The 12,097-nt window shown below is 40.3% G+C and overlaps 1 protein-coding gene across 5 annotated transcripts in view; it reads right to left on the minus strand.

Annotated features, from left to right (window-relative positions):
- Window positions 1–1,410: 1,410 nt before the first annotated feature.
- Window positions 1,411–12,097, minus strand: part of LOC133424824 (histone deacetylase 4-like) — an 80,027-nt gene continuing 69,340 nt past the window's right edge. For 4 of the 5 annotated variants that reach the window (XM_061715350.1, XM_061715352.1, XM_061715349.1 and 1 more), the window contains 10 exons: window positions 11,311–11,418; window positions 11,001–11,056; window positions 10,643–10,730; window positions 10,431–10,550; window positions 8,673–8,770; window positions 8,459–8,577; window positions 8,160–8,293; window positions 7,394–7,478; window positions 7,119–7,263; window positions 1,412–5,143 (listed from right to left, as the gene is read on the minus strand). In XM_061715350.1, coding sequence (XP_061571334.1) covers window positions 5,104–5,143; window positions 7,119–7,263; window positions 7,394–7,478; window positions 8,160–8,293; window positions 8,459–8,577; window positions 8,673–8,770; window positions 10,431–10,550; window positions 10,643–10,730; window positions 11,001–11,056; window positions 11,311–11,418 — 993 coding nt within the window. In that variant the 3' untranslated portion in view covers window positions 1,412–5,103. Of the gene's footprint in view, window positions 5,144–7,118; window positions 7,264–7,393; window positions 7,479–8,159; window positions 8,294–8,458; window positions 8,578–8,672; window positions 8,771–10,430; window positions 10,551–10,642; window positions 10,731–11,000; window positions 11,057–11,310; window positions 11,419–12,097 lie in introns of all 5 variants that reach the window. The other variant, XM_061715354.1, reaches the window with a different exon arrangement.

Here is a 12,097-nt window from a genome sequence, read left to right on the forward strand (position 1 = left end):
TTTTTCTCAACATTTCGACTTTTTTTTCAACATTTCGACTTTATTTTGGAAATATTGACTTTTTTCTAAACATTTCGACTTTTTTTTCGACATTTCGACTTTTTTCTCAACATTTCGTCTTTTTTCTCGAAATTCTACTTCAACATGAATCTCGACTTTTCGACTTTTTTCTCGACATTTCAACTTTTTTTTGTATAATGGAAAAAAATCTTCCTCTTCTAAAATATTATTTTTATTTTTCTCCTGCCTGGCCCCAATACTCTACCGTAAATATGCATCCATCACTGGAGGTGTTTTTTATTTGTTACCAGGTCATCTCTTCCTCATATGAATCATCCTATGTGTTGTTTCATTGGTACTAAATACATCACTCAGTTTCTCAAAAAGTTTAGACATTGTCTAAAGCCAAAAATGTTACATTTGTTATAGATTTGAAATGTTTTAGGAGACTCTACATTGATCAGATTGGCTGGTGTCAGGTGAAGGCGCCACGATTGGTTATGTAAGAAATACCCAGGAAGCCTGAAGTCCATAAAGTTAATAATTCATTTAAATTTTTAACAAAAGATTGTTTTTATTTGCCCTGCTTCTGGGTCATAGGAAACTTTAACAAAATTCAGCAAAAAAAGAAGAAAGAAGACATTAACATTTTTATAATAATATTTATAATAATAATAATAATAATAATTATTATTATTATTATTGGGGTGGCCCAGCGGTCTTTAATATTAATGTATCAAATATGACAAATCACACATGCCTATCAAACTTTCTTATTTTTTGTTTGTGTTGAAAATCTAGATTTATTTATATTTTTCGAATATATTACAAAAAATTACAAATAAGGTTCAAAATAGTTAATCAATTTTTGTTGCAAAACCTCTGACATGTAATAGTGATAGTTACAGAAATGCGACTGTTTTTTATTGTCATTATTTTTATTCAGCCATTTTCATCCTCCTGCTAATTCCTAATCACTAATCATTCCTTTATGAAAAAGGATGAATTGTTTCATTTCCAGCCCATTATTTTGAGTTAAAAAAAAATGTGTCTTATGATTATACAGTAATATGATATTAATTAGCAGTTTTGGGGCTTTCTTTTGACCACAGACCGATCATTTTGGAGTTCATGACAGCAGCTCAGTGAAGGGAGTCACCTGACATCAGCTGCTTGGACTTTGCCTGAGTCCTGCCTGCACACTTGTGATACTGGGCTTTGTAATTAGATGTTCCACTCAGATAGAAGTCATCTGAGAGTGTCCTGTCTTCATCCCTGCTGGTGACCTCCTCCCCGGCATCATCCCGGTCATGTGCTGGCTGGGCTTTTCAAATCCAGCAAAGGTCAAAAACTAAAGCAACTACCAGAGTTATCCTTTACGAAAATAAATAATAAAATGAGGATCCTGAGCAAGCAGGAATTCCCCTACATTCAGCTTTATTGATTATTGGGACTGTCTTGTGCTAACGTGGACTTTGAGGGGGCGCCTCATCTCATCAATGAGCTGATAAAAGCAGAAACATGCCCAAATCTTCATCAGCTTTTTGCAGCGTCGGCTGTTTGAGTCAAGGCTAAACATCCCGAGGACGTCTCGTCTCTTGTGGGCTTATCTCCTATTGATCGTGAACAGACTGATTGATATTGATAGGAACTAATAATCATAACGGAGTGTCTCAATCCTGACCTTTTCCAACCCTCATCCACGAACAAAACACAACGAGACAAGCAGAGATGTTTGTATTTTTCAGAAATATATTCTATAGATGATGTCAGAGATGAAATGTCCAAAGCGTAGGTCCCAAAGAAAGATAACATTTTCATCAATAGAGACAAACAACAAACAAAAAATAGCTTTTTTTCAAATCCATTTACATGTAAACCAAGAATTGCTCTTGAGCCACAGTGGTTATATCTATATATAGAACTGGCCGAGGTGAGTGTGACAATCAAACGACGATGCCCTTTTTTTTTCTTTTTCCCCCCCCAAACCTGTTGTCAAACAATATCCATCCTTTCTGATCTGTTTGTAGCTGACAAAAAAATGTTTGAAAGAGGAACATTCTTTGGGAGAGTTTTCTTCTTTTTTAAATATGTGTGTGTAGAAGAGGTTTGGTGGAGCTCGTCTCTCTCAAACTCAGTCCATACATGTCGTTAAGTGCTGAATCGCGTTAAAATCACTTATTGGATATTCAAAATATCAAATGCTTCTCAGAGGAGTCATTTGGACAAAGTCTTTTTAATTGTTTTGGCCCAGCAGAGGGGAAGAAAACCCTCCCCGGCTGGTGCTCTTGTGGGAGGTTTTTGTCTCGAAGTCCTCCAGTGTTCTTCTTCTATTGTGCAAATACATTTTTTTTTCTCGTGTTACATAGACAAGCAGGCATGCTGACTCACAAACCATGCAAAGAGTTAAAAGTTGGCGCGAGCAGACAGCAAAAAAAGTATTAAAAGTTTCTACAAAATAACCTCAAATTCACTTTGAGCCAAATTAAACGAAGTGACAAGTGGAATGTTTTTGTTAAGACGTGAAAAACTCATTCTCAAGTCTTACAAGGTTATAAAATGATATCAACTTAAAATGAACATGATAGTCATCTTTGATTTAAAAAAGCTAATGACACGTGTGTGTGTGTGTGTGGTAGGGGGGCGGGGGTGGTTAGAAAAAACAACTACCTGTAGTGTGAGATCTGCAGGAAAAGCAAAGAAGGAAACACAAAGTGATCAAATTCTCCATCCTCAACAGCTGTGTCCCCTTCTGCTCCTTTTCCTTTTTGGGAAAAAAAAAGAAAGAAACTGAGCCAGCTACATAAAATGGCCTAGGAAAAACAAACAAAAGAAAAAAAAAACCTCTTTGCGGATGACGTCACAGTTGAAAGGTAAGTGCATATCACCCGTTCAAGAGGAGAGCGTCTCGATCAGGCAACGAAGCGATCAAACGTGTCAAAGAGTCGGTTGCAGTGCCGTGTAATGATTCACTTGAGGGCAACTTGAAAACAGTGCAGTCGATGACGAGTTAAATACGCTGCTCTTCTTCTTAAGTCCATGGAGTAATAACATACACCATACTGTTTTTTTGTGTTTTTCTTTTTTGCTCACAATATCATAGCTGTCATTAGTTAGAGTACATTTATAAATTTTCCATATACAAATCTCCTATAAACAAGTACATGTTATAAATACATAGTTGATGAAAATGCAGAAAGGCCGAGGGAGCCGTAGTAAGAAAGAAAGAAAGAAAGAAAGAAAGAAAGAAAGAAAGAAAGAAAGAAAGAAAGAAAGAAAGAAAGAAAGAAAGAAAGAAAGAAAGAAAGAAAGAAAGAAAGAAAGAAAGAAAGAAAGAAAGAAAGAAAGAAAGAAAGTGTAGCTCTTTGTTTTTGATAAATACAAGAAAGAAAGAAGTCTTGAACAAGAAGTGACAACAGCACTAAATATGTGAATGGCAGCCCTATATCTATCCAGAAAACGGATAAAAACACAGAACAAAAATCTATGGATGAAAAAAAAAAAGTTAGAAAAATAATCTTATGGAATTAAAAAAAAAAGTGGACACGTTTGCCAAACACGTTTGTGATAAACCGACAACTCGACGTGGAAATCAAACATGTAGATACAAACCGACAATACTCGACCGCTGCCTGTCAAAATATATTCAGTTCAATGTACATGACTAATGTTCAGCTCACGCTAAGGTAGTTGCCAACCGGCAAAGCACGGGAGCTCCATCAGCACATGTACGGATATGCTCACCTGATCTGAGACGGATTCGATTCGTAAACATCAAACTGGCCATTGGGAGCCTCGTCTTAAAGGCCCAATACGCCAAAATGTTCGTCAAGTCGCCAGCTGAGTGGATGTGAAACCGTAAATGTGAAAAAAAAATTAAAAAATCATGCTTTGGCTTTTCTTGCTCGGCTTTCTCTTTTGGAAAACATTCAAAGAAGATCTCGCGGTAAAGTCTGCTCTCTGCTCAAATGCATGCTCTAATGTGTCGTACAAAGCAACGAGTTCGCTTAAAGGGAGGCTACATTAAAGGCTGAACCTTTTTAAGAGTTGGAAATCTAATTCCGTTGTTTGATTTTCTCCATGTTTGCACCTTTTTCTACTGAAGCTGGCAACTACCTTTACAAAGCCTTTTCTTTCCTTTCCTTTCCTTTTTTTCTAATGTTTTTGTTGGTTTTTTACAGAAAAATAGATCCATCCAAAAGTAAAGTAACTCTTCGAGAGAAGCTGTGAGAGACAGAAATGTTGTCGTCGTCACGTTCCAAGTAAACATGCTGAAAGATTGTTTGCTTTTCATCGCTGTCGGGCCGGTCCGGCTCCATCCCCTCGCGCCGACTCCGCAGCGAGACAAAAATCTTTAAACTTTTAAGGCAATCTCTTCCTGAACAATCTTGAAATTCAAGCGGACCCTCACCAAGGCACTCCTCTCCCTCGCCGACCTCCGACGACAGGCCGCTCCAGCGAGGCGACAGTCTCGCCGTGAAATATTTGTGAAAGCCTTCTCAAATCTAGCAGAATCCACAGTGAGCACGGCTCGTACGACAGTTTTCTCCGTCGCCGCGACGCCCCTGTTTTAGTGGGGAACAAAGTTAAGAAAGGAGAAAAGGGGAACTCCCCCCGAGCTGATGTCCTTCGGCTGGGGACGTCGTCTGCTGTCCCGGTGTGTCCAGACTGCAGTCGGACGAGCAGCCACGTAAAGCACCGCGTGTTTCTGCACAGGAGTGTTGCCACGCCTTGATATGACCACACCCGATCTTGCTCCAGCTCCAAATACGCTCGCCGCCATCGCTCGGTCGGCCGCTGTGGGCCAAACGTTGGGGTGCGAAGACCGACAGAAAAAAATGAGTCTCTGAGCGAGTGCCGTGGAAGCAGCACTGTTATGTTTATTTTATTTTTTTATCCAGTTCTGTCCTCTGTCTTCTGATTGGCTCCCTACTCTGAGGCTGAGCACACCCCCTCTCCCTCGATTTTTTTAGCCGAGGGGTCCGCCGGTCAAGGTGACTGACGTGGTGAGTGGGGTTAGGGGGACTAAATGAAGGGATCAGTCGAGACTCTTCTCCGGAAGAGGTCAACGGTAACGCTTCGACGCCCTCACATCTGCCTCTGTTACAGCGGCGCCTCCTCTTCCATGGGCTCCTCCTCCGGCCTGCGGGGAAAATAACACGCAGATTAAACTTCAGCTGTGCCCTCCACACCAACATCATGCACAAGACCTACAGTGGGGAGAACAAGTATTTGATACACTGCCGATTTTGCAGGTTTTCCCACTTGAAAAGCATGTAGAAGTCTGTCATTTTTATCATAGGTACTCTTCAACTGTGAGTGATGGAATCTAAAAAAAAAATCCAGAAAATCACATTGTATGATTTTTAAGTAATTAATTTGCATTTTATTGCAGTACCTATGATAAAAATTACAGACTTCTACATGCTTTTCAAGTGGGAAAACCTGCAAAATCGGCAGTGTATCAAATACTTGTTCTCCCCACTGTATATAATAATAACGGTACAATAATTAGGGTTGTCCCGATCAGGATTTTTTAGCTCCCCATCCGATCCCGATCACTTGAGTTTGAGTAAAACTGGATAGAAAAAACAAAACGCTTTGATTTAAAGTTTAAAGTGCTTTAATAGCATTGAACTTGCATGACTGTATAGACAGCCAACCATATGATACTAGCACCTGAAATGATATGTATGTCCACATCAGCCAAGATGTATAATATAGCCTACAGGTGAAGAATATGGTGTAAAAGTTAATTTATTTCAATAATTCAACTTAAAAGGTGAAACTAATACATGTACATAGTCTCATTACAGGCAAAGCAAGATATGTTAAGCCTTTATTTGTTATAATTCTGATGATTGAATTGTTTATTGATTTCGTAATATATTCACATTTTTTGAGATTTTTTTATTTGGGTTTTTCATAAACTGTGAGCCATAATCACCAAAATTATAACAAATAAAGGCTTAAAATATCTCACTTTGTATGTAGTGCGAAATAATGCATTTGTTTCACCTTAAATTGAATTTACTACGAATTAAGTTTTGCAATATATTAAAATTTTCAGACCTTCACCTGTATATTATGACATCAATAAATAAGAGCATAATATGTGTCCGTATTGGTTCTGAACGCAACTTTTTCCAATTACGGAACAATTCCGTATTTCAAGGGACGGGTGGCAACCCTATCTGCCGATCCCAATTTTTCCCGATCAGATACATTTTGGCAATGAATTAAAAAAAGAAAAAAAGAAAAAAAGAGGACTAAAACTAAATTACACAGAACAACATGGACATTTATTTCAACAAAGCTTATCAGCTCTGGTGCCACAACATGTAAAAACATGAAATTGTAAACTAAAACAAAAAGTGCAGAATAGTGCAATAACAAAAATAAATGAATTTAACTTCAAAAGAGTTTGTTGAATGACATCCAGTCAAACTCACAAACACAAGAAAATTAAAATACTTTTTGGCTTAACCTTAGTGCAACATTCTGAATGGCATGAAATGAATAGCAGCAGCTTAATGAACATGAACATATATAACATTTCACAATTCAAACATGTAAACCATGTTAGTTTCGCTTACTTCATCACTTCCGGCCACCGACCGGAATTGACGTTAAATGCAACGATATATAAAACGATTTAATATATATTAAAAACATTAATAACTAGGTATGTCCCGATACTTTTTTGGCCGATATCGATGTTTTGAAAATGCCGTGATCGGGCCAGATCGATCGGGACAACACTAACAATAATGGAATTAGAGTTAAGAATTAAAATAACATTTCAATTAAGAAGCAATATTTTAACAAATAAAGCCTATCAGAGGCTGGAACTGTTACAGGGTCGACCTTCTTCTCGGTCCATGACTATTTTCATTTAATGATGGACCCGGTAGGATCCACTGACTTAAAAAGAACTACCACACCGTACCACTAGGTGGTGGCAGTGCACCACTTTCACTGCTCGTCATGTGCCAATAAATAAAAGAAGAAGAAAGAAACAGAAAAAAGTCAATCTGGAACAACGAGTTAAGCAGAACTATACCTGAGATGGCGGCACTAAATGAATGAATGCGTGTGTGTGATTCTGGCTCTGCTACCTGTGGTCCATGGCGTTGGTGTTGGCCACGGACAGAGAGGCCATGGCGCTGACGGCCTCGGCCTCCTCCGAGTCTCCTCGCTTGGCCTCCAGCAGGGACAGTCCCAGCCGCGGGGAGTAGCGATGCACAGAGCACCAGTATTTACCTGAGAGGAGACGAGAGGAGCACAATGAGGGCTTGGGAGGGTGAAGGATGTCCATGTTCCATCCCTTTCAGTGATTAAACCTCTGATTCCTGTGTGTTTCTCTGCCGTGTGTTACTGAGCGCTAACTCACTGTGAGTCTCTATAACCTTCTCCAGAGAGCGAACAGCGTTGGCGTTGGGCCTCTGCTCCAGGACGGACTTCGGTAACGGGTCCAGCTGCAGGGGATGGAAGCACACAAGAGACTGTAAAGAGACTGTAAAAGTTACTAAACGAGACGGACACAAGATGTTTAATTAAATACGATCTAATACAAGATGTAAGCTCTGATATAAATATAATATAACTATGATATAAATATAATACGTATATCTAAGTATATAAACATACAAAGAAAACATGACAAAATAGCAGCACACACACAGCTGATCTTTAAACACAGTCTTCACTTTTATACCTCAAATAAACCATTTCTTAATATTTCTTCCTAAATTGTTTTGTTTTTTACATTCTTTTAACTCCAAATTCAAACCATTCCACAGTTTAACTCCACAAACTGATACACAAAAAGGTATTTTGGTACGCACAAGTAAAGTTTTGAAGTTTAGGTTTCCCCTTAAATTATAACCCCCTTCCCTCCCAATAAATCATTTCTGAATGTTATCCGGTAGCGAATGATTTTTTGCTTTAAACATTACTTGTGCAGATTGAAATGCCACTAAATCCATGAGTTTTAATACTTTAGAAAAAAAAAAAAGAATACGAAGGATCTGATTGATGCTGAATTAACGTCATATTTAAATATGATGCATCTTCGTGTGGCAACACAGAAGAGAAGTTAGTGGTGGATCTTTTTACGGGGATTGACATCCCGTGTGTTGACACAGTCCCGTCCTCACCTCCTGGCTGAGCAGCGCCGCCACACAGGCCTCCGAGGCATCGCAGATGGCGGTGAGGTCGTGTCCTCCCTCCAGCGCCAGGACCACCCGGCCCCCAGCGAGGGTCATCAACTGCCTGGTCAGATAGCCAAAACCTGAGGAGAGGACAGAAACAGGGTGACTTCATGTAGATTCATCTGTGGTGCACAGCAGCAGCTGGGGACTAAAATTAAACCTTCTCAGACATGATTTATCGTGCAATTGTGCGGGCTGCAGCTGGACTGGGAGATAAGCAACGCTTCAGATAATCTGCTGCTCACATTTGGACGTCAGGGTGTAGCCGCCCAGGGGCGGAGGGTGACCCTCTACGGCGTCGAAGCCGGAGGAGACCAGCACGATGTCCGGAGCAAACTCATTGGCTATCGGCATGACCACAGACCTGAGAGAAGAGCGCAGGCATTATGGGATGTGACAGCCGCGTATTATCACGCTGCTGCACCAGGAACAGAGACGAGTAACGTGTTGATCTGATACCTGAAGGCAGCCAGGTAGTCGGCGTCTCCCATGGGGGGGTCGAGCCCCCCGGTGAAGGCAACGTTGACGTTGAACCCGACTCCAGGACCGCTGCCCACCTGCAGAGGAGAGCAAAGGCTGAGAGTGAAAATGAAAAGCTTCCACCTGTGTGGTTTGAAGTAAACCTGGACATGTAGGATCCTTTTGAGCCATTATTCTGGATCAGGGGTCGGCAACCCAAAATGTTAAAGAGCCATATTAGACCAAAAGCACAAAAAACAAATATGTCTGGAGCCGCAAAAAATGAAAAGTCTTGTATAAGCCTTAGAATTAAGGCAACACATTCTGCATGTATCTATATTAGTTATAACTGGGGGAAGATTTTTTTTTTCATTATGTACTTTAGGAAAAAAGTCGAAATGTCGAGGAAATAGTAAAGATTTCGTGAAATAAGTTGAAATGTCGAGATTAATGTTGAAGTACAATCTCGAGAAAATAGTCGAAATGTCGGGATTAAAAAGGAAAAAAAAAGAAAAAAAGGAAAAAAAGAAGAAAAAAGAAAAAAAAGAGAAAAAAGGGAAAAGAAGAAAGAAAGGAAAAAAAGGTCAAACATTTTTGAAAAAGCTCCAGGAGCCACTAGGGCGGCGCTAACGAGCCGCATGCGGCTCTAGAGCCGCGGGTTGCCGACCCCTGTTCTAGAAATACACTGAATTAAAAAAGAAAAAAATAATTTGGGAATGCTGCTGAGGATTTGTTCCTGTTACCAGATTAAATAAATCTGTTTTACTCTGAGAGTCGGTTGAGCATCATTCATGTACACCGCTCCTAAAGGGGACCTATTATGAAAAACAGTTTTTTTCTTGCTTTAACATATATAAAGTGGTCTCCCCTCAGCCTGCCAACTCAGAGAAGGAGGAAAGCAACCAAATTCTGCAGTGTCTGTGGATCTACGAGCCGTTCAGATTCTGCTCCCGTCGTTACATAACGACGGGAGCGATGCGTGAAACCACGCCCACAACTAACTCCGCCGGTCGGAGCTTCCGCCATTTTTTCGTAGCGGTGTATCGCGTCATTCAGGCAGCCAATCAGCACAGAGCTCATTATCATCGCCTCCCCGCCCACTCAGAATCCTGCATAGATAATGAGGTTAGATAGATAGAAGATAAAGACATGGCTCAGAGGCTGAATTTCTAATTTATTTAGCAAAAACAATCAAAAGCTTGTTTTTAAGACATTCAAGGCCTGTTTAAAATAGGTATTAGATGTCATAATAGGTCCCCTTTAAACACAGAAGTCCGGCAAAAACGTGACGCAGGAACATACGTATTTTGATTATTGCAAATAATCATATTAAACCAATAAATATTGAACAAATACTGGTAATTTAATTTTACAAATGTAATCTCTGGGAATATTTTAGACTTTACTCTTGAGTCTGGTCGGTCTTGGATTGGTTCGGTCTGTTCTGTACCAGAGGAAATGGCCATGATGGGATGTGACACAAATACTAAGTATATTTTAAATTCAAGCTAAAGTAGTTTCCTACTATTTTTTTTGTCATTGAAGGTAGGGTAAGTGACTTAAGTAATTTCTGGGTGATGTCACATCTGTCAATATTTGTAGAAAGCATCATTGAAACACATAAAGCAAGTTCCTGATAGTCAGGAAAAAGCAAAATGTGGTAAGAAACAAGTTTTTATGAGAAGAAAAACAAAGTGCGATCACAAACTTTCAGTTTATTGCATCATTCTTTATGTAAGAAGAAATCCAAACACACACCTCATCCGGCGCTCCACTTCCTGGGAAGAAATTGCCGTCGTCATAGCGATGGATAGACATGTAAAGGACGCTAGGGTCATCGTAAAACGCCTGCTGGGTTCCGTTGCCGTGGTGAACATCCTGAGGGCGGACGGTACACAGGTTAGCACCGCAGACCTTTCTAAAGCAATACAGACTTTAAGGAGGAAACTGGTCTGAGTCGGGACACCCACCCAGTCCACGATGAGGATCTTGTTGACGTTGAGTCTCTGCTGGAGCAGCTTGGCTGCGATGGCCACCGAGTTGAAGTAGCAGAAGCCCCTGAAACGGCAGCAGACACAATCAGAGCTCCGCTTTGTTATGAAACCCACGAGTGCCAGAAGCCTGTCAATGTTTTGGTAGTAAATCTTAACGTCGTCTTGAGGACGACATGAAAAATAAACACAGAAGTCCTTGACTGGGCGGCTGGAACAATGACGGCGCTCGCCTCTTCATGTGCACAGAAACTCAATGCTTTATGTAACTTGTAGCTGCAAGGCTGGGGTTTGTTTATGTGGAGAAAAGCTGCCTCCGTGACGGCTGCGGCCTTACATGGGAGTGCTCTCCTCCGCGTGGTGTCCAGGGGGGCGGACCACTGCAAAACCGTTCTGGAAAGACAAGACAGGAGTGCGTTAACCACTGATCACCGCTCACCGTTACCTCCGGGTTTACCGAGCAGCGGTAACCACCGCTGAGGAGCCTGTAATTTAGCAGACGGGTGACCGAAAGACTAACAGAGGCTTTCAGTCTAAGGAGGCAGCACAGAGAACAGATGTTTTAAGCAGCCGTGTGCGGTTTCAAACCGTTTTGGTTTAGTGAACATGGCGTGTTTGAGTTGACAGAGAAAAGAGACGAGGGTTACCTTCAGCTCTCCGGTCGCCACTTTGAAAACCAGCTCCACCACGGAGCCGACGGCCAGACGAGCGGCGCTGGAGGAGTGCACCTCGTTCCAAATGGTGTCGCTGTCCACCTGAAACACACAAACAAGTCAGACCAGAGTCTCTAGTTTCTAGTAGAGCTGGATATCGATCCAAATGTCAAGAATCGATTCGATTCCGATTCTTAAGATTCAGAATCGATTATCACCATTTGATCCGATTTGATCCGATTCGATTCGATATTGATTTGGGTTAGTGTTGCCTGGATTATATGACTGTAAAATAACTATTGAAATAATAATTTCACAATAATTATTGTGAAATAACTAAGAAATAAATAACTCAAATAGGCATTTCAATATCCATTTAAAGTGCAAAAAAAGAAAGAAATTGCAACAGCTCAAGCAGTAAACTAATTATTTTAGCTTGTCTGATTTATTCTGTCACCAGACACACAGCTGGCCATGAAGCACCCGGCATTTTTCAGGTATTTCATGACAAACCGTGTCCGATAACAGAGAAACCAAACAAGCTATAGTAAATATAGATAATATGAGCTTCATTGAACTAATATAACATTTAGAAATTTAAGCTGAAATGTCCAGCATTTTCTCTAAAGAAAAGTGAATTTAGTTGAGGAGTTTTCAAAACTACTGGGATTAAAGTTCACCAGGCAAAAATGTAATGATGAAAAAAAAAACAAAAGAAATAAATAAAAAAATAAATCGATCTTTAGACATACAAATCGTTCATTCATTCATTCATTATCTA

This window comes from Cololabis saira, chromosome 24 (assembly GCF_033807715.1).
Source record: "Cololabis saira isolate AMF1-May2022 chromosome 24, fColSai1.1, whole genome shotgun sequence".
NCBI classification, from domain to species: Eukaryota; Metazoa; Chordata; class Actinopteri; order Beloniformes; family Belonidae; genus Cololabis; species Cololabis saira.